This window comes from Furipterus horrens, unplaced genomic scaffold, assembly GCF_987537825.1.
Source record: "Furipterus horrens unplaced genomic scaffold, mFurHor1.1.pri manual_scaffold_2, whole genome shotgun sequence".
Classification (NCBI taxonomy): Eukaryota; Metazoa; Chordata; class Mammalia; order Chiroptera; family Furipteridae; genus Furipterus; species Furipterus horrens.
Window position 1 is genome coordinate 26,067,824 of NW_028327172.1, and position 27,201 is coordinate 26,095,024.

The following is a 27,201-nucleotide window of genomic DNA, read 5'->3' on the forward strand; positions in this document are numbered from 1 at the left end:
AAGTTTCCCTTATACCAAGGGAGTCACTGTGGGTTGGTCACGTAAACAGCATGGATAGTCAGTTGTCTTCGTTGCCACCCCTCCCCCTCCCCCTGCGTTTTTCTGGTATTATTATTAAAGCGGTAGCCTGCTGGCGCTGATAAGCAACAAGTTCCCCAGCGGTCTTCCCGCCCTAGCCTGACAAGGCGAGGGTTTTCTTACCTGGCGACAGAGAAATCTCCCGAGCTGAGCTTAGCTTTTCCAGAGCCCCAGGTGTGACCTGAGCAGTGGGCAAGGGAGCGGTGTGCAGGCTGGGTTATTTTTATGGGGATACCCTGAAACTCCTCACTTTCCCCGGGAAGTTTCTGTACCAGGACCCAGTGACGGCGGTAGGGAGGCAGCTCCAGGAACCAACCGCTATATAGCAGGGCAGTTGGGCAGTCATTGGTAACCTCGCTCATTCATTAGAATCACGTAAGAACTCAAAAGGAAACGTGTCTCTCGGAGTGAGGACGTTTGCGTGAATCTATAGGTTTTTCAACATCGATGCCAGTTGCTTTGTCTTCTGTAGTCGCCAAGGTGGTTGAGAGTTTAAGCTTGCGGATATTGCAAAGGGTTATTAGATTCATAAGTCACACCAAGTGGTGGGCGATCCACTGAGCAAAGCCGAACTTCTCACATGATGACTTCAAACAAGACACATTACCTTCCAGCATCTGTTGGGGAGACGGGATTTTAAGACACTTGAGTCTCCAGGACAGCAAAGGCACAATGGTGAGTAGCAATAAACCCTGCATTATAATTGAAAATTCTTGACATGTTGCTTAACAACGGGCATATCACAGCTCTTCCTAGCATTTCACACGCCAAAGAACAGCAGCTACTCAGGCCAGAAGAATAGGATTTTTACACAGTGCAACTTTAAATGGAATAATTTGAAATTTAACATAGCAATGTGGAACTGCGTGGAACAAACTTGGAGTTGGAGAGGGGTGTGTGTGTGTGTGTGTGTTATATTGGCTGTTCAGGGCTGATGCTTCTCTCCCAGCCTTCCTGCATTTCATCCTTTGCCTCTGTGTGTGGTGTATGAGCATATTCTATGATTTATAAATGGACATGTAATTGGCATTCGCCAGGGGGGTTAATTCTCATCTAAAACAATAATGCTATTAGAGATTAGGGTTGGGGTGGAGTAGGGGTGAGGATGGGGTACAGATTGGGAGTTTGGGTGTAAGTGGGGGTGGGGGTGGTGGGAGAGAAAGAAGTCAGAAGAGCGTATCACCAATAATGAAACGGGTAATCCTCTCATAGAAGAAAAGGGTCGTATCAACATGTGATCAACTATTAACAGGATGTCTTTGGCAAAGCCATCCGCACGTGACAAAACGTAAGGAAGTGGAAGAAACCTTCCAGAGCAATATCAAGTATCACTTAATTAGAGATTTTTTAAAGCCTTTTCCTCCTGCTGCGCCGGCTGTGTGTAATCAGGGCGATCCGAGTTCATTCAGCACCTTGGACAGAGCCAACGGGTTTGTCCGAGGAGGTGCTACTCCAGGTAGCCAGCCTTGTTGGCCCCGCAGTAAAGCCAGCCCCGTGTCGCCCTTAAGAAGCGTCTTTTCTGAGGTTCGGCTCACACTGAAATCGGGGCTGAAGAGTCGGATTTTGGAGCGGAGCATTTGGAAAGCGAGCCCCAGTTTGGTCCCCTCATTGAGCTCGCTGAAGTTGGCTTCCTAGCGGTGTAGGCTGGAATAGACTCTTGGCAAGCACCGGGTTGGTATACTGGGTTAACTTTGGGAAATGCAAGTGTTTATCTCCACGATCTAGCCACCGGGGTGGTGTAAACCGCAAAGAAGGTAAGCACCGGGGCGGGGACCCCCGCAACCCCAATTCTTGAGCTATTTTGATACTCGATCTTCCCGAGAGGATGCGTGGTGGAGGGGAGGAGGTAGAAAGAGAGCGTGGAAGGGGGGTTGTTTCTTGCTATTTGCCCAGTTTGAATTGCCCTAGGTGAAAACCTTGGGGTAAAGAGAAAAGGGGGAAAAAAACAACAAAAGATGTTCAGTCTGTTCAGTCTTCCTGTGAAATATAATGAGTTTAGTTAACTTGGACCTGCAAATGTCTGATTCAAATGTAAGATTTGAATCAGATTCTCCCCTTCACCTCCCTCTTTTCCGTTCTTTTTACCGGTGTGTGTGTCTGTGTGTGTGTGTGTGTGTGTACAGTAGATTCATTACTAATTATGAAGCTTTTACACAACATTCGATTTCCTAAATTTTGACTTTGTACCATTTAGAATGAGGTGCTGAAGCTGGTGTGCGGTGAGGAAAGGGGAGGTGGAGGTTGGGGAGAGGGTAGGAGGTAACGTTAAATCTCCAACACAAAATGAATCAAGGTAATTTCAGCTCTTCTAGTGAGAAGGATTCATTCTGTCTGTATCCCTCCCTCTCCCTTCCTCCTTCCCGCCCCCCCCCTTCTTCCACCCCGCCCCCTCCTCCTGCCTCCATCCCTTCCTCATTCTGTCTCTTCCCCTCCGTCGCCTGATACCTCGCTGGATGTTTCTTTCTGTTTTATTTTGTTTTTTTCCTCCCTCCCTCCCCACGAGTTTCGGGCGCTGCCTTAGAGGGCTCCCGCTTTCTCAAAGGAAGGGGAGCCGCCAAGACAGCGCTCCGCTCCCGCACCGGGCTGGATGCCTCTCTGAGCCCAGGTCCGAGTCAGTCGGGGTAACTAAGGAAAGGGGAGCCTGTGCTTGGGAGGAGAAGGTCCCTTCCGGGCCGGAGAGCCAGGGAGTGGGCTGGCGGAGGGGGCCCGGGAGGCTGGAGGCGGTGAAGAAGGACACTCCGCGCGGCGGTTGGACAGAGCCACCAATCAGCTGGGCGCACAGTCCGCCCAGCCGCCGCGAGTTTGCTCCGGGAGGCGCGGGCGGAGGGCGGCCAGCTCGCCGCGGGGCTACAGCCGCCGCGGCACGGGTGGGCCGGTGGCTGGAGAAGCGGAGTGCGGGGGAGATGGGAGCTTCTCAGAGCCTCCCAGCCTTCCGTTCCACCTCCCCCGCCTGGCCCCTAGGGGACCCGGAGCGGCCAGAGCGCGCAGGAGCGTTGTCCTCTTGCCTCTCCTCTGGGAGCCCAGGGACTTGCGTGCCCCTGCGCCGGGGCCACCAACCTCTCCACACTCCTACAGACCTCAACCCATCCCCTTCCCAGGCCCTTTGTTCCTGCAGGGGAGCCAAGCCTGGGCAGTTTTCGCCCCATGGCTTGGGCGCCTGGACTCATCCTTCCGGGATCAGCCCTTCTTAATTAAGAGGCTAAGGCTTTGGGTGGGGGTGGGGGGAACGTAGGGAAAACCTATTTCCGAAACTCAAGACTTGACTCTTCTAGCGAACCAAAGAAAGAATCCCGACTCTGCTCAGGTGGAAAGGGTGGATTCATAGGCAACGCGAGGATATTGTGGAGCTTTAGAAGGAAATAAATTAAATGAAATTAAAAAAACAGGCACTAGGATCAGATGACGGTGATAGGCTGCTCAGCACACAAAGAGAGCGTAGGGCAGGGTTTACGGAGCAAGCCTGCAGCGAATGGGGCCCAGATTGTTCCGAGATCCAGTCGTTTTCTCAGTCAGAACTACGCGAAAGGAGGGAAGGGGAGGGGCAGGGAGGGGAGCGAGGAGGGAGGGGCTGGGCTTGGGGGCGGGGGGATTTCTGATCAGTCTGATGCAATTCCAAGCGTGCTGCAAAGGAACTCCAAGGAACCCGCATCACCATCGCCACCCACCCTTCCCAGATGGTGCTGTTTTAAATACGGATCTGCAGGGCTGAACGCAGAACTGAGAGATTTATTGCAAAATCCCAAGAAGGAGGGGGACACGGGGAATTGAGAGGCAGAATTTAAAGGTGCAACGATTGCTTTTTCTCAATCAAGCAGCAACCGGTCGAATCTTTTTTTCTGCCTGCCAATCTCTGGATTCTAATGCACCAAGGAAGAGGTGTAAATATTGTGACATTTTGAGGCGACTTGATGGGTGAGAAAAAAATCATCTGTCACTCTAAATTGTAGAGTTCCCTCTCTCCGCGAGATTCCTTGCTAGCGAATACTTGCTGCTGCCTAATTCAGTTGCTAGGGTTTCAAATGAACGCATCGTTAAGGGAATATTATCCTTTTAGTCGACTTGTCAATTTATCTGACAGTGGAAACGAGAAAATTGCAGATTTCACGTCTCTGGGAGGCAAGGAGGGAAAACGCTTAACAGTCTAATTTTTTTTTTTTTTAACATCGAGATCTGTAACAGTTTAAACCTCAAAAGCGTCACGTCATCCTCTGTCACGCACGCACACATCCTCTACTTGTGATATGAAATGGTTTCACCTAAAGTGTCCTGGAAATGTCACTTTAAGAATGGTGCGCCTGATAGTCACTGTTTATGTGTATTTACATAGAGCTCCTGAGCATGAAAGCAAGACATTTTAATTGTCCTGATTAAAATCAGAAGATTAGGAGGTGATAAGGAGGAGAAGTGAAGAAAGGGGGGAGGGGATATTTTTAACCTCAAAAAATAAAATAAAATAACAGTAACCTAGCATACTTTTGTACCCCCTGGTCTTGAATATTTCTGTATATGAGATTTTAGCTTGGTCTAGCTCCCCCAATGGAATATATCAGTATTAATTCAGACGAAAATATGTTCATCCTGCCTGTAGTTTTTTCAGTGTCATTGATAGTAAGATCTACAACACAGCAATTTTTGGAGGATAGAAGGGAATGTCTGAAAGGGCTTTGCAAAGTGGGAAGCAGACATTCCATAAGTGGGAGGTATCACTAATGACATTCTCTTTGCATACAAAATTTTCATTTGATTGAACCAAAGTACTAGTTATTTTTAAATATCTAATGTGTATGGTCAAGACACTAAATGAGGATTTTGTTGTTGTTGGCTTACAAAATATCATTTGTCAATTGCCTATCAATGTAAATAGGAAAGATGACCTTCAAAAGATCTAAAATCAACATACTTAAGCTTCATTCATTTTCCGGACTCTTTCCCTGTCTGTTCTCTAATCTAAATTCTTAATAAGAGGAGAAGCTAGTGAATTTAGCTTCTTTCCTTTTCCTGGCCTGTCCTCTAGGGGAAACTTCAGTAAACATTCCCAAATCAGGCAATGTGAGAGGCAAGGGCCTGGATGACCACAAAATAGTTAATCAGCCCTAAGAACCAACAAATAAAAATGAGGAAAATTCAGCATTGAGACATGACTTACAAAGGATTTTTATTTTTAATTCTGTGATTTGGGGACCAAGCTCCAACTTGCTCAAATAACATTCACTCAATCAAATTGCTTACAATCTGTCAGTTAAAATGCTGTCTAACTGAACATATTTTTTTATAAAATATACTTCTACCAAATGCCAGTGAAGCTAATCTTTGCTTTTAATTAGGACGGACTAATCCAACCATTTAAATGATCCTAACAAATATGAACTGCTATCATCTGATTTTAAAATTTTGCTTAAAACTAAATTTGTTCTAAAAGCACTGACTTGCCAGAAAAAAATATCTATTTTTGCAGCTCTCCTTTCACTCTGTGGATAACTTAATGAGTTGCCTATTTTAATTTTACAACTGCTACCTCAGAAGTATCTCAAATTATCTTTCTTTGGCTGGGATCTTTCTCTGCTGATCTGCTACTGCTGTGTGTGTGTGTGTGTGTGTGTGTGTGTGTGTGCGCGGGCATGTTTGCCTCTGTTTTCTAGCGAATTTAAAAGCATTTAGTCTCTTAAATGTACATGCCATAATTCATGTAAAGTACAACAAGTGGTACTTAATAAATAAAAATAAAGATTAACATTTAGTGAGAGCTTATCATTTATTGCATCTTATGGAAGTGGAGAGGGGAGATGCCTTTAAGGAGAAAAAGATTAAATTCTTGAATGATAAAAAGAAAACTTTCTCCCCCCTTTGGCTTAAGAATGACCATAACTTTTAAAAAATGAAATCTTTCTTACTTTACTTTGGATGTTACAACTACTACTTTAACAAGTGTTTCTTGAGAAAACTACACATATTGCATATTTGGAGACTAATACTCCAAAACTCCACAGTGCAAAAATTAAAATTTTAATTCTTTCTCCCTGCCTTCATTCTTATTTGTCAAGTTCTGGAATGTTCACTCTGAAATTTTAACATTCAGATTGACTTTTTTCTTTCTATTTTTCCAACATTCTGGAAAGTTTCTATAAAGAATTCTGCTATAGCCCTGGTTGGCATGGCTCAGTAGATTGAGCACCAGCCTGCAAACCAAAGGGTTGCCAGTTTGATTCCCAGTCAGGGCACATGCTTGCGTAGCAGGCCAGGTCCCCAGTTGGGAGGCATGTGAGAGGCAACCACATATTGATGTTCCTCTCCTTTTCTTTCTCCCTCCCTTCCCCTCTCTAAAAATAAATAAAATATTTTTTAAAAAAGAATTCTGCTATAATGAAGACTTTATTTGCATTTCCTAGTAATAGTAGCTTATATGGATAGAGTGCTTCAAAAGCTCTTTACAGGTTTCCTTATTTGATGTCTTCAGCAATTGTATGGGGCAGGACTCATCAGTCACCCTTTACAGATGAGAAAACTCAGGTTCAGAGTCGTCCAAGAACACGTTGCCAGTAAGAGGTGAAAACTGACTCAGGATCTATTCCTTCAAATTTGAAGGACTGCACTTGTTCCTCTCCAGACTCCATTCAGGCATCTGATGTGGTTGTAGGCATTATTTCATATTTTGATACTTTTAATTTTTCTAAAAGTGATCTACAAAGAATTTCCAAAAGGTTGAAGGCCGAAATGAAAAGTTTTTACCAACTTGTCACCTTTCCTTCCTAAGCCATTTTTTTTCACTCTCCCACACTGAGACACTCAAAGAAGGCAAGAATCTTCCTGGAGTTGACACATACCACCTAAAGCACAGTCACTAATTCCCCCTCCCCCTCCCACCCCACTCCCCCCAAAAGCAACACTAAGAATAGGAAGAACCAAAGCCAAGAAATATGTTACTTTTATTCGTGAATCAGAATCTGAGGGCCTGACCAGAAGGTCCTCAAAGGTCACAGCCCCACTGTGTCTGACATATGAATTCATGCTGGCTTGTTTTCTCAGAATCCTCTGGAATTTAATCCCAGACTTGGATGCCTGGGATCTTGCTTATCTTGATCTATATTCTGACACTTATGGGCATCATGAGCTTGACTGACCATTTTCCACTTGGCCCAAAAGGTATAATTTCTATAAATGTAACATTTATAACTTTATTCTATAAGCATTAACTCACATCCTATTATGTGCCAAGAATCTGGAGATTCAACAATGAGCAAGGCTGAGTGGTACCTACCTTGTTGGAGCTTATAGCATAGAGACATTACTGGTCCTTTAACTTGCTCTGTTCCCCAGAAGAGGATAGACTTCTGGAGTCTTACCTTTTATTGAGAGAACACAGCGAACCAGATTAAAAGCCCAAGTTCAAGCTTTGCTCCCAAATAGTTCTCAGTAAATGGAAAAAAATCAATTAGTCTCTCTCAATCTCTATTTCCTCACACATAAAACAAGGAGGATGGCCTCAGGATAAACTCTAAATACCATTTAGTTCCAAGTTTGGGTGATATCATGGATAACTGTATTTTGGTGGAAAGGAAGGCCTAAATCACCCTAACTTTTGATGATTTACAATCTTGGGTGTCATCAACTGGTTAAGAAATACGTTATGAAAAATCGAAGCAGCTTATTTGAACCCAGCATAGAAAGAATCTAGATATCATTTTCTGAGGAATGATGACTTGGAGAGTCTTAAGTTGAAAAGGATCTCCAACTTCAGTGTACTGTCTTTGGGCAAGAAGGAGATCTAATTTTTCAGGTTATTTCTTTTTAAAATCAAAGATACTGTATCCTGAAATTGTCATGAATAATGCATTATATACACATGATAATAGATCATTAAATGGACCAACCAAGAGAAACGTGAAAGAGAGCCGGTAGTCCAAGGACTGCAGAAGGTGTGTGGGCATTTTGACATCCAGGAAATGCTATAGATCTGTCCTTAGCTAACTCAGCCTGGTGGAGATAATTAAGAAAAAATGTGGGTGTAGAAAGGCTGCAAGCCATTCCCTAGGATTGGCTAGATTGCTGCAGTAGTTCAAAAACAATTGGCACAGCCACCCACACTGGACATGACTGCCCTTTGATGAGGCAGCTATTGACTTTTATAAAGATGCCATATTTAAAATAACTTCCGATGCACCAGGGATGACAGACATCATTCTTGAATTCTATTTTACATAAATCACAAAAATATATTTCAAAGTATCATTTAAAAAATAAAAAGAAACTAGTCTAGTTTCTAAAAAAACAGTAGTTTAGCAACATGTGACCTCTGAATTTAACGACATTTTGACCAGTTGCAAGCATTTTTTGGATGGCCACAGCAGATAGAAAGGTACTTTGTTGTTTTTTGACCTTTGAGTGAATGTTCAATGCACTCAAAAATCTTCTTACCTTAGAAAAAGGAAATCTAATCAGTTGCCCTAACGAGCAGAAGCAAATACTCTGAGATCTTTGTGCCCAGACTACATGTTAGGATGTTCCAAAATCTAGAAATTTCTTCAGAATATGCTAAATTTCATATGCATCAGAACCAAAGGAGTGGGAACTGATTTATCTTATCTCTGGCTTCAAGGAATATAAGAACTACCCACTCTCCCTAGGTAGTAAGGTGACTGTGAAAAGAAATACCCAAATTGGGTGATTGTGGAGACTCTATAAATACCTAAAGTTTTTTGAATAGGATATTGCAGAGGGCATGAACAGAAAGAGAGAGATACTGTGAAGAAAATTGAGCAGAGAAATAAAAAAGGAAACCAAAATAGGGTTAGCATTTATACAGGGGTTTTTGAATCAAAGAGTCCTTTCTGTGAGTATCCTCAAGGGCCATTTGTCCATTGAGACTGATCTCTTCTGTTCATTCTTATTATTGTTCTGATTACTTTGGTAGAAAACAATGGTTTCTTCTGCTTTCACCTTCCTCCTCTAGTAAAGACTTCTTTTTTCCCAACAGCTTCCATAATCAATGTTTAAGAATGACCTTGTTATTTTTTTTCTCCTTGGGGAATGTTGAGTTAACATGGGCTTTGTAAGCTCTTTTGTGCCATGGTCTCCACTTCTTTGGTGGTCAAGTCAATCCTATGTAAACCCTTCTCAGAATAATGCTTCTAAATGAATAATATAAAGAATAACATTACAAAAGGAGCCATTACATTGAAATACAGTTTAAAATATAAAAAATAGTATATGTATTACAGTAATTTAGTGCTTTTTTAATGCACCTAACAAGATCTAGCAGTAAGGTAAATACTATAATTTTGAAGTAGTGATAAGCACCAATGTATTTTAAGATATCTAGAGCAACTGACATGTGACATGAAGATGTCTATGAGTTCTATTGATGACAAAATTACAAATACTACTCTGCAGCATTCCCCAAACAGGTTTGACAACAAAACACTTGTTCCCTTTCAGAACTGGTCATTGAGTTTTCCTTCGGGGCAAAAGGAAACTGACATTTGAAGAAAACTTAAAGCTCACTTTTGCCATTAAATAAGTTGCCAAGAGGAGAAAGAACCAAGTGATGAAATGGTTAGGGTGTAGTAGACATGTTTGTATTGACTGAGCTTGCTATTATTTTAAAACTTATCTCTAACACCACCAGCACAACCCTACTGCCCTAGAAATCCATCACTCTACTGAAAAAGAGAAAAAGTTCACTGATCATTAACTCAGTAAGCATTGCCGTAGATACTTGGGTTGACTTCACTAACCTCTACAGACTACCAAGACCACTCTTGTCATTACTACTATACTATGGGAAAGTATATGCAAATTATAATGGAATGGGATAACATTTATTTTGCATTTGTTCAGCACCAAGATCTTTGCTTTGCATTTGACATATATTATTATTTAACCCTCAAAGCAACTCTCTGAGATAGAGTATAGTCTAACTGTATAAATAAAGAAACTGGAGCTCAGAGAGTTTAAGTAATTTACCTAAAATTATATAGCAAATTTTAATTGGGAAAAGCTAAAATTCAACCCAAAGTTTTCTGGTTCCAAAGTCCATTATAAAATCATGTCTCTGTATCTAACAGCTACCACCCAGATTTGATTTGGATTTTCCATTTTTACATTTGCACATACATTTTGTTACAAAATCTTCACCACAACCCTTTAAGATGGCTAAGAATCTCAAAATTATTGGCTACAGGCATTGTTTTAGAATTATACTGAATCTTTGCTAACTAATTAAAGACTTAACCACTAATTGTCATCTATCCTTTTTGAAGCCATATTTTCACAATCACAAAATGGAGAGAGTGATAATACTTAAAATGCTTTGTAAGGATAAATAAATTAATAATAAAATCTAACTTAATTGAGTTCACGGTGGTTAGCATTCCACATTTTCATAGTTAATTGAAACCTCACAACAATCTTCCTAGGCCATTTTAAAAATAAGGAAATAGAAGCATCAGTTAATAAATTAAGTATTCTACCATTACTGGTGTGGCCTCAGTTGGTTGGGCATCATCCCACAAAGGGAAAGGTTGCTGGTTTGATTCTGGGTCAGAGCATATGCCTGGGTGGCAGGTTCAGTTATGGTCAGGGTGTGTGTAAGAGGCAAATGATCAATGTTTCTTGCTCACATTAATGTTTCTCCCTCTCTTTCTCCCTTTCTTTTCCTCTTTCTAAAAATAAATAAATAAAACCTTTAAAAAATAAAATAAAGGAAATTAACTATCCTATGTTAGCAGAACCAATAAGTGGCTAAGCTTGACTCAAACCCAAGTCTGTCCATTTGCAAAGTCCTTTCTTTTCTTTTCTTTTCTTTTAATTGAATTTATTGGGGTGACATTTGTTAATAAAATTATATAGGTTTCAGGTGTACAATTCTATAATATATCAACTATAAATTGTACTGTGTTCACCACCCCAAGTCAGCAAAGCCCTTTCTTTTAATGAGTAAACTAATCTGTAAGTTCCCATACATTCTTAGCTGTTATTATTATAATTGTTGTCATGTTTAAAACACTAACAGAAAAGGGAGTTGTCCAGAAATAAGTTTATACTTACTGAGGAGAAAGCTTAGTATCTAGAACTCTTCACCTGCACATTCTTCCTTCCACTTACTTTATTTTATCAACCCAATGGATGATGTCTAACTCCTTTCTTAACTTGTTTAGGGCAGTTCCAAGTTAATTGACTTCTGTGAATTATTCAGTAAGAAATGTTATAAATTGTTTATGTTAGGATTTAGTGTGTTTAGAGACCATTTCATAAATTTGTCTTTTCAAATTGTTACTGACTATAGCACTGCAGATGCTATGAGAAACGCCCTCTTCCAAAACATGTGGATAACAAATCTCCAAACTTAACATGTTGTTTACAGATATGGAGAAGAAGAGGATGGACAAGCACAGTCCTAAACATAATTACAAGGGTTACAGTCCGTGTTGGGGACTAAAATGTTTATTGGATTTCTTTGTGCAATTCAATGTTCTTCCTCTGAAGATTCCACTCCAAACTTAGAGCTTCTCTGGAAATAGCAACTTGGGAGAATGAGAAGAATTGGTATCTGGGTCCTTTGTTTATTTGCATCAACTCAGAACTCAGAATGGCCAGCTCTAGAAATTAAGCTTGGAGATAGTCTTGGAAAGGGTCTTATACATCTGCTTGGGCATCTTCTTTATAAACGTCATTCATCTTCCTCCTAGAAAGCAAATCCTGGAAAGGTGGTTTTAAACAAGGAATTGGATGCATAGTGCTAAGTCTTAGGTAGCACAAGTCAGTGGTCTTTGCAGAGCTGCCAAAGTCCTGTGAGGAATCAAAACATTGAGGGTCTCTGAGAGGCCTCATGCCATCTCCACTCTAATTTTTGCAGGAAAGATGACCTGAATGCATAATGCATTTGATATGTCCCAGAAACCAATCCAGCAGAAAAGGATGATCTTAAAGGACATTTGGTGTATGAAAAAGTCCACCTAAACCCTTGTCAGAGATAACTAGGTAATATAAAAAAGAGTGTGAATCCTTCCCCTGGCTTAAGGCTTTCACTTTAGGAAAAATAATTGCATACACTCCAAGTTTAGTTTACCTTATGACATGTAGTTTCTTAAAAGAGTCCAAATTTATATGGCAAAAAGTACCTTGAAGATGATCTAATTAATTGGTTACCCTCGTGCACTGAAATCAGGTGAATCATTTTTCTTTCTGAGCTAAGGTCTAAATGTATCGCCAGACTTGACAACCATGGCTTAGAGCCCACTGTCCTCATTTTGTTGACTGAGCAACTGAGCTGCACAGCAGTGTAGATCTCTCAACTTATTCAACAAACATTTCTATGGGACTCGGAGTACCTCTGTGAACAAGCTTGGGCTGGTAAAGTGAATTACTCAGGTCACGTGGTCAGAAAATGATAGAGTTTAAACTATCTCCTGACTACTATTGACTACTGTATGGACCTTAAAACCATATCATATTACAGTGATATTTCTTCTGTTTTATAATAAAACATATGAAAATAATGGACAGTCTTTACAAGATTTTAAGTATCTTTATTTTTAAAATATTTTATATTTAACTGAGGTTAATTACTAAAATATAAGCATAATTAACAAAATGTCAATAACATGCTAATAAATATTAATTTCAAAGTGATAGGACAAAACTAATTTTAAAGTTCCTCAGTGTTCCATAGTTACTTTATAATTATTGAGACACTAGCTAAAATGAATTGAAACCTATTCTCTGTGTTTTGACTTACTTCATTTGGTTCTAGATTCTTACCTGAGGTTTGACAACAGTTTTTTGCTTTTCAGTAACAAAATCTTGTAGCTTCCTCTCTCCTTTTCCTAGGAAAACCAAACAAAAAATTTATTTCCCTCAAAATGATCAAGAAATAAAGGGGGCATTCTAAAAGTAATTGTACTTATTAAAATCACTAGTCTTAAAAAATATTAGGAAATGTTTACTAATTTAACACACATCATTTTCTAAAAAATAATCTTTAAGTCTGTTTTTCTGTTCTTCATATGGCACCCATGCATATAATCCCACTTTTGTGATTAAGTTCTGTTACTAAATACTGTTCTGAAGTTGTGCTCTTATGAACATCAATTAATTGGAGGGTACTTTAAAAAGTACTTAGGTACCTTATAAATCCTTCCCAGGAATGGAGGGCAAAATCATACACCTAAATAACTATGAATTACCAAAAATACAATAACAAAAAAGTGATATCAGAAAAAAATGATAATTAGTTAAGCAGATAGTCAAGCATATATCAAACTTTTACATTTTTTTTTAGATAAGTTGGTGTCATGTGAGTTAGCATGATTCTCTTTTATGGAATTCAATTTATTTTTCCTTACTTTAATTAGGTTTTGTGTGCAGATAAAATGGAAGGCAATGGAAATTTGGCTTGCAAAGTAGTTCTGAGATGATCAACATCCACAATCTGGTTGTAATGCCATAAGAATATGTTTATTATGTGAGAATGATAATTCAAATTAGCATTCAGTATAGACACAAACCAATGAGCCATGCAACTTAACTTCAGTTATTTATTCTGGGAACATTTTTTTAAATTACAAAGGTCAGAAAGGACATTTTTATTGGAAAAGTCAGAATATATGATAGTATTGGCTTACTCTCCCCAAGGCTTCCAGGAAAATATGCCTTTGAAATAAAAGATCCTCAATGCTAAACTGCATTTGAGAGAATTTTGAAATGGGTAATAAAGTTTGGGAGGGGGTCTTCATTTTTCTAATTCAACATGAAGGCTGTCTTGAGGAAAGCCTTACTATGGTTTGAATTTGCATCTGAGAAATATTTAATTTGTATGATGGAATTGACATCTGACTTCCAAAATTTGTTATCTAACCATCTGTACTCTCATTTCCATACATTGTCCCCTCTCCCTCGTTATGACTACTGTACTGTCACATCATAGAAAAATTAGTTTACCTGAATGCATATATAGAAATAACTACTTTTTTTAAAAAAAATGATGATTAAGGGGTCTTGGAATTTAAATGCACATGCTCCCCCATTCATTTCCCATTTTACCCCATCTCTCTATCCTCAACTTTTAGTAAATGTTTTATTTGTCCTATTCATCTGCATCAACATCACCCTTTGTTAGGTCCAGCTAGATTTACCACTCCTTACCGCCTGGCACAGGTAGACTGTGTTTTCAGAAGTGCCTACTTACAGAAAATATTCTTGTTAGTCTCTGTTTGGTCACAGAGTTCTTTAACAATTTCTCAAAATGATATTATGAAGGGGAAGTAAATGTTCTCCTCCTTCTTTTTAGAGTGCTAATTTTGTTCCATGTCTGGTGTAATTTCTCCTTGGGACTATCAAGAAGTAGTACAATTACCATCGAATGCCCTAAACATGCCCTAAACAGACAGCCATGAGTAGTAGGAATTCTATTTCTGCTGATTCCATGCTTCCAGCTAGACTCTAAAGAACTAGAAGGCCCAAAATATTTGATCACGTTGGATTGTGAGGTCATAATAGAGCTATACCTGACAAGTGAAATAATCAGGTAAAAATGCTAGGTATCATGTAGGTTAGCATAATTCTGTCTTGTGGACTTAGCATAGTCTTACACTATTCTAATTAAGTTTTGTGTACTGAGAGAGAGAGAGAGGTAATGGTTGAATTTAGCTAAAAGTTCAAACGTTAGTAGTAGTGTGGTGTTTTGTAGACCTTACCTTCTGAGATAAATTACATTAATACTATCAAAATTACATTAAAATTACTTCAAAATAAATACTATCCCAATTTAACAATTAAAGGTCCACAACTTAGGAAATTAAGTGGAGTCCAGAAAAATCACTTGTTCTTAAGCAATTTTATTGAGAGTGAAAGAAGTATTAAAAATAAATGTCCTAATCAAGGTGTGTTTCTTTTGAAAAAATACTTCCCCTAAAAACTAAGGATAGAAGAGACAGTTTGACAAGATGGTTTATCTTTTTATGAAACAACCACCTCGGTCTCTAAGTTATAAGAAGAGGATTTGTTAATCTGATTGAATCTTCCCTTTAGTTTTTCCCAACAGCTGTGTTCAGATACTTCATGACTCCCAAGCTTCCTGAGCCCTGGATAATTTCACACACATGTCTAGTTTGGGGCTCCATATTTGCAGAAGAATATGGAGATATTGGAGGAGGTCCAGGGTAGACCAAAGGAAGGATTAATGGATTGGAAGTTGGAGTTTATGAAGAAAGGTTGTGAGATCTGATTTCTTGCTATGAGAAAAATCTGAGTGGTGACTTAATAATACAAGGAGTTTAGTAAGCAGCTGTTCCCCATCTTCACTAAGGTTGGATGAAATGAAATAAGATATCAATTACAACGAGAACAAAAATGTGTTACAAGTGGGAATGTCAAAGCACTATAATTGCTGGGTTCTTAGAAAGGTCCTCAGAAAAAGGATGACTAGTCTACTTTCCTCGTCTGCAATGATAGGCCTACGATTCGTGAGCAAAACGAGATAGTCTTTTGGGATCTCTTCTGGCTCTACTGTTTTATGTCTACCTCGTCATATTCAGAAAAAGTTATTTGTCTGAACTCTGTCTCCTTTCCTCTCTACTACTCTCTCCACCCCCAGCCTTTTACCCTTTACCTACTTCTGTAAAACACCACTACCCAAGGATAGCTGGATCACTGATGAACAGTGGTGGGTCCTCCCCAGCTGCTAGGTGCCCATGTGGGTTTGGGACCAAGTTTCTTGTCTATCACTACTACGCCCTAACCACTAGGGGCATGCTGATGCTCCTCTTCCTACACACCAAACCCATGGCAAAACAAAACAAAACAAAACAAAATTCCTACCTTTAACTAATTCACAAGTGGCCCAAATGGATTAGAAGACACATTTCATGGTCTAGAATGTGAGCACCTAAAGGGAGGAAATGTAGTTTATTCATCTCACTGTATCACAGTCTATCGAGCAGTGTGTCTGGTGGTAGGTGCTCAGCAAGCTTTCATCATTTGAGCCAATGTAACTATAGAGGTAATAAACTGAAGGTAAATTGCCATTGAGAAAGTCAGGAGTTTCAGATGTTTCCAAATGATTTTGTATGCTAGACAAATCTGATACTTACTGCCACATGTATGCTATTGAAATTTTTATTTCCACCATGCTTGTACTATCTAAAGGACTTGGGCAAGAGAGCCAGTTGCACATCCAGCCAGGTCCTTCATCAAAAAGATCATTAAAAACAGGTACTATGTAGATTCAGAATCACATAAAAATAGGCTGAATTCTTAGCACGAGTCTTTCATATGACTTTGGGAAGTTCAGTGGTTATTTTCTTCGAAATTGTCCTTTTTTTGTAAATCTTTCTAAGTTTCCCCATAAAGAATACAAAATTTAGTAGTAGAAAATCTTTCACCCAAATCATCACACAACCTCAATAGTTGGTTCTCAAAAATAAGGTAATCTGCTCCTTACAATCTGCTTCAATGTCCTGAAACCCTCTGGTTGAAACTTCTTAATACTTTCCATGGCTTTTCTCCCCATAAAATCAACAAATACCACAGTCAGCTGTCATGGTCAGCTCTAACTTTTGTCCTAAGTTCATAATCACATCCCTTTTGAACATGCTTATAGAAATCTTGCAATGAGTAAACCAATGTATTCTTCACCATTAATTTTTAAATGTTCTCAGGGAAAATCTGGTAAGTCAGAGGTTACAGTTGATGACTCTCATGTGTTTGGGGGTTAGTCTCAGCTGTTTGGTAATGGTTTTTGTGCTTTTTTTCTTGTATTACTAAGTATTACTTGTTTTTCCAAGTATTACTTGTTTCTTGTTTTTCTAAGTATTACTCCCAGATGGGACCAGTTTTTTACCTCCTTGTTCTGTTCTCCTAATTCTGGCTCTTTTAACATTGTCTTACCAATGTCCCTTTCTTTTGTTTGCCACTGATGGCCTTGCCTGTTTATATAATTCCTGTAACAGGTGTTGACCAATTTGGACACATTCAAGGATGACATCAAACTATCCTTATGGTTCAATAAAAGCTCATGGAGAAGAGCACACCTCACACTATGGTGCCATCTAATGAACAGGGATATTATTTCTCCCCTGAGACTTTTCTCAGGACAGGCCTTATTTAATAATTTGGAGGATTGTGGGTGGCATAGTTCAACACTGGATTGGGCCTTTGACATCATCCAGCATGAATTTGAAAATACCTTTGCCACCCTGCTCAGCACAAGAGTTTTTCTTTACTTATTATTTCCTTTATGCTAATTACTTCAATTTTCAGCAGTTTTTTAGATCAATTTATTTGATTCTAGACAATTTCTTTTGCAAGGAGACTGAAGGCAGGAATAACTAGGAAACCTAAATAAACATAATTAAACATAGATGCTTGTAGTGATATGAGGATTGACCTCAGCCAATTAAGATTATTAATAGAAAAACGTATGTCAGTGTCAAATTTGAGCCTTCTGCCCCTGTTCCCACTTGGGTAATGAAGATAAGTATATATTTCCTGGCAATAGGAGATGGGAATTTACATTTCTTCCTGAACTTTGTCTTTCTAGAACACTGAGTTAGCATAGTATTAGACAATAACAAAAAAAGAAACAAAAGTCAAAATTAAAAATTAATCTTTGAAGCCCCACAAACGTGAAGTAGGGAGCATTTTCTTTTCAAGCAGTGAAGCTTTCTCCTAGTTCCCTCTTGATCACAATAGGAAAATAATTTGGTAAAACGTTTGATCTTAGACCTCAAACATTGTGTATGTTACCTGAATTAAACAAATAAAGTATTATTTAGAATTCCATGCAAGGCACTGGTACAACTTTAGTTCCTTTTGGTGTCATTGTTTTTTAATGTAAGATGTACTTCTAAGGCAAGAAGGCAAGTGTTTCAAATCTGGTAACACTATAATTACAAAGTAGAAAGTTTGGAAGTGCTTAGAAGTGTCAAGATGTCTGATTCATCAGAGGGTTTATCTAAATTGGCATCTGAACTTTTTTAATTTCTAAATATTCCTGCTACTTCTGACTCTTCTGTCTTTTCCTCAGTAAAACTGCACCACACACTGGAAAGTAAAGATACAAACATTTATTTGTATAATGTCGAGGGAGAGTAGAAATATGAAGATTGGCTGCAGATACAATGAGAGTCTCAGAAATGAGAACATTTTGTTGAGTGGAAATGCTGATGTGGCAATGTGAGTTTAACAGGTAGAAGATTTGCCATCATTTCTAACTGAGTAGCATTGAGAAGATTACTAAGATTCTTGACGTTTGCTTGCCAGACTTTTCAGGAAAGAAGTAAATTACAACTGAGCTTGAAAACCAGGGGAAATAACTCATTTTCAAGCAAATTTAAAGTTAGAAAGTAAGCATCAGTTTGAAGTTAGCAGGAGTAGAACTCTTCCGGTACTTTATAAAGTAGTGTAAGTATTTTTTTAATTTACAAAATTAGCCTCTTAAATTGTTTTGCAATATTAAAAGAAATTGTGTCTGCATTCAGCGTACACCCCTGGGAATCAATACAGAAGTTCTCTGAGGTGGCCGAGCCCAGATTCATGCCTTCTGACCATTACTGCTTCTGGCTAGCCCACATATTTCACATTCATTCAATATTCCAGCATAAACTCCACTATCTGTGAGTAGGGTAGTTTGTATTGGTCATGTGCTCTGTCAAGTTGACAGAGGTGCAAAGCTAAATGTGTGACACTCTAAGAATATGCATATATTTGAGTAATTTGACTATTCGGTCCAACAATTTGCAAAGATGCTCTGAACGATCACACATCCTAACACTTCCAAGGAGCAGACAGTTTCGCTTATTTTGGAGTAGAGGAGGCAGGTAGGTTTCTACCTGAAGTTCCTGAGTTCACCGAAATCTTGTCTCAGGCACTTAGTTGTGTGAACTTGGGCACATTATTTCATGGCACTGAGCCTCTGGTTCTTCATTTATAACATGCAAATAATATTTTCTGTCGCTAGCCTTTAGAAGCTCTAAAACAGCTAATAAAAAGTGAACCCATTTTGTTAACTATAAACCATTAGGTAAACTGCACTGAGTATATATTAACATTACATATTCAGTTCAACAGCACATTCCTGATCACCACAAGAGGGTCCAGGAAAGGAAACTGTTTATAAATCTTTCCCTTTCCCCAAATTAACGTTGGAGTGTTTAGGGAAATTTGTACAGCAATTATTAGGTCAAACGTCTTTGAAATTACAGAAAAATGCACATACACACAAAACTGCCTGCTCAAATTTGGGGGAAATAGGAGATTCCTCTGATACCCATTTATGCATGCCTAAAGAGAGATTGTTTTTTAAAGTGTGACCTCAGATTTTCTGCATCTGAATTCTTTGAGGTGCTTGTTAAATGCTCACCCCTGGATCCTGCCCCACCCCTACTAAGTCACCACGTCTGGAAGAGAAATCTGCATTTTAAGAGGTACCTGGGTGATTTTTATGCTCCGTGCAGGTCCCAGGACTCCAAGTTAAGTACTGCTGTATTGTTTCTTGTTCTAAAAATTAAGGTCTGTCGTAGTGCGTAAGAATCGGCTGAACTAATGGGAAGAAAATTCAGGTTTAATACAGAAACCTAGGTAGACGGTTGACAGGGTTCGTCCAGTGGCAAATTAAAAATGGTCCTCAGGACCCTGGCCACTTTAGTTCTCTCCAGGGATCTCAGCTACTGGTAAATATGAATCAGAAAGACTGTTTGCTCTTCGGTCTGGGGGGCGGGGGTGGACGAAGGGAGGATCCGCTGAGCCAAATGCTTCCCCCTACCCGTTAAAACTGAAGGCTTTTTATTTATCTTTGCTGTCAAGGTCCATTATTAAAAGGGATGGTTTATGTGTGTAAGTTTGCTGGGGAGGGAAGTGAAAACATCTGCAAAACTATGCAATGCCTGGAACGGAACTCTTCTAATAAAAGATGTATCATTTTAAATGCGCTGAATTTTGATTCTGGTAATTCGTGCACTAGAGTGTCTATTTCGAGGCAGCGGAGGTATCATATGACAGCGCACGTCAAGGCACCGTGGAGCCCTCTCGTGGACTCCCACCCACTTTCCCATTCACCGCCGAGAGGGCTGCTGGCGCTGTCGCTCCCCCCGGCGAGCTAGCATGAAATTTCCCTGCCTCTGCCGTGATCAAATGGAGCTCCTCGTTCAGGGGGTGCGAGTATTACCTCCGCCATGCATTTTCCACTATCAATAATTTAACTTCTTTGCTGCAGAACAGAAGGAGTACAGACCAGGCACCAACTACTCGCCCCTACACCCCTTCTTTTTAACCAAAGGGAACGTGGGGGAAAAAAATAGTCTGGGAGTTTTGGGACCGAAGTCTTCCCCCCGAGCAGCTGCCTTGATGTTTACTTTGACAAGTAGTGACTGAAAAGGTGGGTTTCTTTTCTTTCTTTCTCTTTCCGTTTTTCCCTGTTTGGTCGGCTAGAAAGTGTGTGGCTTTAGTGAGGTCTGTCATTGCTTCGGCTTTCCTGGCTGGAGCAAGTAACTTGGTGTAACGTTATCTGGGGGCGTTCATTAATAAAGAATACCGTTATTATCTTGATTGAATTCCTATTAGGCAAACTCCGGAGAGGTCAGCGCACGAACTCTTGTTAAGCTGGCGTGTTTAAGGCAGCGGAGTAAACCAATAGCCCCCCCTGCTCTGTGCGATTTCATTGTGTGCTGGCGTTTGCAAGCTCCGTGGTGCGGGAAGGTGTGTCCGTGGCCGGGGATACGCACGCCCCCTCACACAGAACTTGGGTGCTGGAATGGGGCTTTGGGAGTTTCAAGAGAGGGGAGCAAGACCCCAGGGGCGCAAAATTTGCACTCGCTCCCTCCCGCCCCAGCGCTCACAGCCGGGGTTTCCGCGGAGGGCGCGGGACGCGGGGTTCCCCGGGGCGGAGGTTGGGGCTCCCCTAGAAGCGGCGGGCACAGCGCGTGCGTCCTGCGGAGGTGCCCCAGGCTGGCGCCGGGCTCGCGGGGCTACGTCGTGGGGCTCCAGGGACAGGCAGCGCGGGGCATGCGGGCCTGGGGAGCCCCGGGAGTCCCGGAGACTGATCCGGGGCGAGGAAAAGGGGCGGCGTTCCCTTTAAGCGGCCGCCCCGCACGGGTATCGGTGGCGCGGGGGAGCCGGGGGAGGGGGGCGGGGGGCGGCGCCGTTTGACCAATCGAAGCTCAACCGAAGGGCTAAATAATGTCTGACCCGAGCTCCAAGCGCAGGCTGGAGCTCCCGGTCGCCGTCTCCGCTGCGCCCGGGCGAACCCGCCCGCTCGCTATCCCGCGCACCCCGTCGCGCCGCGGGCTCCCGGGCGGGGCCGAGGAGCCGGCTCGGCGCGCCCCCCACCTCCTCTTCGTGAAGCTTTGATGAGACACTTGAACTGCAGCTGCCACCCCTGCTTTGGGGCGGGCAGCGAGGGGCTCCGCGACGGGGACAGGGTCTGGGCGCAGGGGCCAGGAGCCGGACAACGATGTGACTCCACTGCCGGGGACCCGTGAGCTTTGTGTGGACCCCGAGGTAGGCGAGCAGCAGGCACAGGGCTTGGCGCGGGAGCCGCCCGTCTGCGAGGGAAAGTTGGCTGGGGGGCGGGAGGGGGTCCCCGAAGTTATGGGAAGAGGCTAGAACTTCTTTCGTCCCCTCTAGAAGAAGGAGGGATGTGAGGTTGTTCCTGCGCAGCTTTCTCCTCCCATCACAGGAACCAGAGGCGCAGCCAGGATCCCCGAGGGACAGGGGCCCCGGGGAGCCCTGAGGTGGGGGAGAGAAAATCTACGGGACACTTGGAGCTGCGCGGTGGTAGCAAAGACGGCGTCCCGGGGATCCCTCGAAACCCTCCCCCAGCAGGGGACGGGTCCTGAGATTTAGGGCTCCAGCTGTCGGGGGCCCCAACTGCGGTGACGGTGCCGATGCTGGGATGTGAATCTTTCCCATGGGCTGGGCGGTCCCTGCTCAAATTTTGGGGGGCCCCTTGCTCCCTCAGACCGCATCCCCATCCCTGGAACTCCATCGCGGTGTCACATGGTCACCTGCTCCTCACGAGTTGAGACCAAAAAGGACGGATACAGGTTCAATGCCAATGCATCTTGGAAAATTTGAGACACCCCCGCAGCTCGGACCTTAAGGGGCTGCGGAAGTTCGGGGCTGGCTGTGCCCACACCTCTTCCACCCTGTACACTTCCCTTGGGGCACACCTTCCAGGAAGTGAAAGTTTTGAGTTTGGGGGCTGGGGGGCAGGGTGGATGGGATGTGTGTGAAGGATGTCCTAACTCGGGTGGGTCTCTGGGGATGCAGAGCCGGGGTGATGGAATGGGTGAGTGAGCTAGTTGTGCCTGGAAAGAAACAGCCGAGGGTTGGGGGCTTTATGCCCGAGGGGAAGAGAAGGGGACTTGCAGACTGAGGGCATCCCCAAGGGAGAAGAGCCTCGCGGCCGCCGGGACAAACTAGAATCGCAGTCGGAAGATGCTGTGTTTGTGTGCCGTCGTGGAGCTGGGTGGAGGGACGCGGTGGAGGGGCGAGGAGGTGGAGGGGGCAGGGAGTGAGGTGCTAGGGAAGGTAGAGGGTGCCCTCTGCAGGCCGAGCTGCCCTGAGCAGCGATGGGGGCGGGAGCCTGGGGGTGGGGAAGTGTTAAGGGGTGGCTTTGCTGGATCCCTTCGGGAGCTGGTAGGAGGGACTTGTTGAATGATGCTTTCTGACTCCCGTTGAATTTTGATTCCTTGGCGCCTCCTTGGCTCCAATGCAGAAAGTCTTCCTCGCTGGTGGAGCTCCGACAGGCTGCGGTTGGTGGTGTGTTAGGGCTTCCTGGGTCTTCCTTTCGAATTCTCCAGGTGTCTTACACTTACTCCTCAATGTCAGCAGTACCCAGTGAACATTTTCTGACAAGAATGCAGGAATGTTCTTGGCCAGAAGCAAAGAAAAGCATAGTTCTGAATGTTTATTCATTCTCCTAGTACAGTTATCTTTTAAAGCAAAGCAGTATGTAATAACGAACGCTGGGTTTTAACTGCATATAAAACGTGTTATGTTATTAAAAGAAACCTTTGAACTGGCCCAACTTCTTGAAAAATAACTTCTCTCTGTTTTTATCCAAAAATTATTTTTATGTCAATTTGTTGTAATGTCAAAAGTCATCTTGGTTATAAAATTATATTTATGTATGCATATATTTTTTACACTTTTATTTATTGAGGTATACTTACAGATTTCATTCATATGAACATGGGAGCCTTCAATGTTTACCTCATGCAACATTATCATTTTTAGGTTGGAGGTTTCTGAGTTTATGGTGCATAGTGCTTCAAGTTATTAAACATAAAAGTCACATTGCACGTAAGAATTATACTTCAAAGTTTTGACCGTGGGAACAGCACCCATTTAAAGTAATCACTAACTCCTGTTCCCTGATTTTGCAAATACCTTGCTTAAGACTTTTTTTTTTTTTGTCTGTTAACCTCTGGACTAGCAGTAGAGGTAAGAGAAAGGAAAGAGACACTTGTTGAAATGTAACCATAAACTTTACTGGAATTTAAAACATGTTAGTCACCATTACTGGAATTCCAGGGCCATGAAGTCGTTGTGTTTTGTCTTCTACTTTATTTTGCAAAATGTGATAAATGTTGGTAAATATAGTCTAATAATTAGTATTATGTATGTAGAGTTATTTTAGGTTATTACAGAGTGTTTCCGATTTATCAATGATATCAGCAGAAAGAAATGATTCCCAGATAAACAAGACTTACGTACATGTTTTGAAACATTAGAACATTGCAGGCACACTTAGACCTCACATTTTTTTAAAGCAAAATAACAGTAATTTTTCACATACCTTTGGAGCCTTTCATAGCCCATTCAGAGCTGAATCAGTGCCTGGAAATCTTGTTTATTTTAAAGTGATATTTAAGGTCAGTTGAGATGTATAGTAGGTCAACATTAAAGCATGGAGAAAATGAGACATTTAGGAAATCTGTTTTAGGATGTCCTTTCAGTAAGTATAATTTTAACTTGCAAACAAAAGAACCCAGGAAGTGATTATTTGCCTAAAATGCAATGATTACTTCAAATGATTCCTTTATACTATGTGAGTTAATTGCCAAATCTCATAATGGCCAAAGAGGGATAAGAAGGTGCTGGAATATTGCCGGTTCATTTTCACTCACTAGGAGGGGAGAATCCTTTAAATAATGCACTTTTCTAAAATCTTAGCTCAAAGTCCCTGAGTTTTCAGTTTAATAGGACATCATTACAATGTAAATAATTCCCTCCTTCCTGGAAGCTTCTAGTCCCAGCTTTTCAATAGTCAAAATGTAGATGTTGGATAATCTCATTTCTTTCTAACGTAAATAGCTCTGGTTTGTAGCTCAGCTCACACAACAAGCTGAGCACACCCACCAGATAATATAGCAAAGAGCTTGTTCAAATTTCTTTTACATTTGTCTTTAAAACCTTCTGTAAATTTCTCTCTCTCTCTCTCTCTCTCTCTCACACACACACACACACACACACACACACATCAACTTTAGGTCTCAGTCATAGAATCCATTTACTAAGCTTCAAAAATATCTAATATGTACACAATGCAAAAGTCATATACAAGTAGCTCATTAACATTTTAAGATTTAGAAATTTTGTCCCAGAGTAGAAAAAAGAACAATTTTAGACTCCCTAAATGAAAACAGCAAAGAGAGTGTATAATAGCAAATCTCTGGAGATTTTAAAAAATGAATGGCACTCTTATTTCAGATGTACATAATACTGAATTTATTGTGATGGTTAAAACATTTTAACTTGCATCTCCCCACACGGAAGATTTCAGTTTGCATGAGGGGGCTAGCCTAGCCCATGCAAGTGAATATATCCCTTTTAATAGAGTAATTGCTGACTTGTCTCAACTAGTTTTCAAAGGATTGTTAGCACTCAGTTTCCACTAATTGCAAAATTGCTGCTTAATTGAAGGACTCTCAGCCATCTAGTGCAGTCATTCAGCCACTGGCAGTCTCTGTGATCTCAAGCTGTGAATTGCATTTTAAATAGGAATGGAGGAGAGAATTCCGGGGAATTCTAGGTGTCAATGCAAACTGTTGTTCAGTGGAGGAAGAAATCACTGGGACAAGAATCACATTAAGTTGCGTTGTGATAAATTCTCTTTATTAGGATGAATAGCATGCCAGATGGGCTTCAAAAATGAATGAGCAAACTTACCCCTTACACTCTGCATCCATTTATTCTGTTTGGTATGGAGTGATGTTAAGCAATAAATGATGTTGGCAAATGAAAGCTGTATGTCATATGTATGTGGGGTTTAACCCTGGAAACAGAAGAAGGCTTTAGTATTTTTAAACTTACGCATATGTGTCCTCAAATTTCCCTTAAATTTTCACTTAAGGCATAGAATTGTTTAATCCTAAATAATTTTATACTTAAATGCATCTCTGGCTTTCCAGAATACTTATATTAAAGCCTTAGGAAAGTAATGGATCCAATTATTAAATATATGGAATCATTATTGATCCAGACAGGAAACATGGATCTCACTAATACATTGACTTGGAAAAACTTTTTGGAGTGAGGAAGTGGTTAATGGGTGTGTTTACTAAGTGGAACAGGAAGGTATTCTCTTTTCTGTGGAAAAACTTGAGTGGTCAGTTAAGAGGTATAGAAGCTTTTATTTAAATGCAAATTGGTGAAAAAGGTGAATGGATTGAAAAGTACAGATTGATAGTTACAAAATAATCACAGGGATGTACAGTTTAGCACAGGAAATACATTCAATAAATTGTAAAAACTATGTACAGTGCGTGTAATATCAGAGGTAACACTTCGTAAAGTATATGATTGACTAACCACTACGCTTGTACACCTGAAACTACTGCAAAATACTATTGAATGTCAACTGTAATTGAAAAAAGTTTTAAAACAAATGCAAGTACTCAAGTTCAAGTACAACTCTGGGGCATTTATATTCTTAGTGAAGCAAATATGAAAAAACATCCTGGATGCTAAGAAGTGGCTCATTACCCTGATATCTCATTTAAACACTGCCTAAAAATCTAGGATGGGTTTCATTAGATGAATTGGGGGCCGGGTGTGGGACAGGAAAGTGACTGGAGGGGAGGGAGTGAAGTAAATTTCAAGCTTCAGTGAGAGCCATAATAAAGTAAAAGTTTATTTTTAAAGAGCCCATAGTGATGAATGTTATACAGTTTTCCCCAAAGGTTCACTTGAAAGAACTTTCATTGGTTGTCATGGTAGTAATGTCCTGATTTTGAAAGCTCGCAGAACCTAGTAGCTCTTAAATGTGCTTTCATCTTATTTCCTTTGGTCTGACTGAAGCTTTATGACGACCTTCTGTGTTTCTGACATGCTTCTGCATTTTTGGAGGGAGGAAGGCTGGCAAAAGAAGATTCCTTAATTCTGCGACAATGTAACTAGGAAATGTAAAATTATATTTTAAAAAAATCATTTAATTTCAAATTGGCTTATTAAAATAAAACTACAAGGCAACCTGTCATTAAGTTACAACTATTATGTATAGAATGAACATATTTATAATGGAAACACAAAGAATAGAAACAGGCATTTTCAAGTAGTTTAAGCAACTCATCAAAAGTTGAAGTAATAGTGCCACCTAGGGAACAAAATCACCAGCTTTACCAGTGGAGTGGCTTATTTGCCATGTGAGCCATTTTTCCAAGGCTACAGTTACTAGATCCTATTCAAGTTTGTTGAAAGAGAGTGAGGGAAGGGAGAAAGGGGTGGGTTAGTAGTACGCACTTGGGGTTGTACATGAGATTTTAAAATAGGCAGATTCACAAGTCAATACATACACTAAGGCCTTTTAGCATTTAATACAGTAGCCAAATGTAGAATAGCCTGCTGGGAATAAGGGCCGGTCTCCTTTTTTAACACTAATTATTTTCAAGGACATGTACTGCAGCATTGAATGCAAAGGTTCTGATTTTATTCACTTAACCACAGGCAATTCATTGCACTTTCCAAGATGCAGTGACACCAGATAAATTGAGTAGAGAGACCTTAAGAATTTTTTTGATCTGTAATCTGATTTTAACTTTAATGATTTGAAAAGATTTAAAAATAAAATAAAGGGTCATATATCTAGCAAGACTTTAAACACCAAGAAAAGTAAGTGCAAAAAAGTAT

General features: G+C 40.8%; 1 protein-coding gene across 4 annotated transcripts in view; it reads left to right on the plus strand.

Annotated features, from left to right (window-relative positions):
- Positions 1-498: 498 nt before the first annotated feature.
- The window catches only part of BDNF (brain derived neurotrophic factor), a 54,899-nt gene continuing 28,196 nt past the window's right edge, over positions 499-27,201 (plus strand). The window contains exon 1 of one of the 4 annotated variants that reach the window (XM_090263069.1): positions 499-753. In XM_090263069.1, the coding sequence (XP_090119195.1) occupies positions 751-753 (3 nt within the window). In that variant the 5' untranslated portion in view covers positions 499-750. Of the gene's footprint in view, positions 754-1,463; positions 1,833-20,159; positions 20,447-21,442; positions 21,568-27,201 lie in introns of those variants that run through there. The other 3 variants (XM_090263076.1, XM_090263082.1, XM_090263090.1) reach the window with 3 other exon arrangements.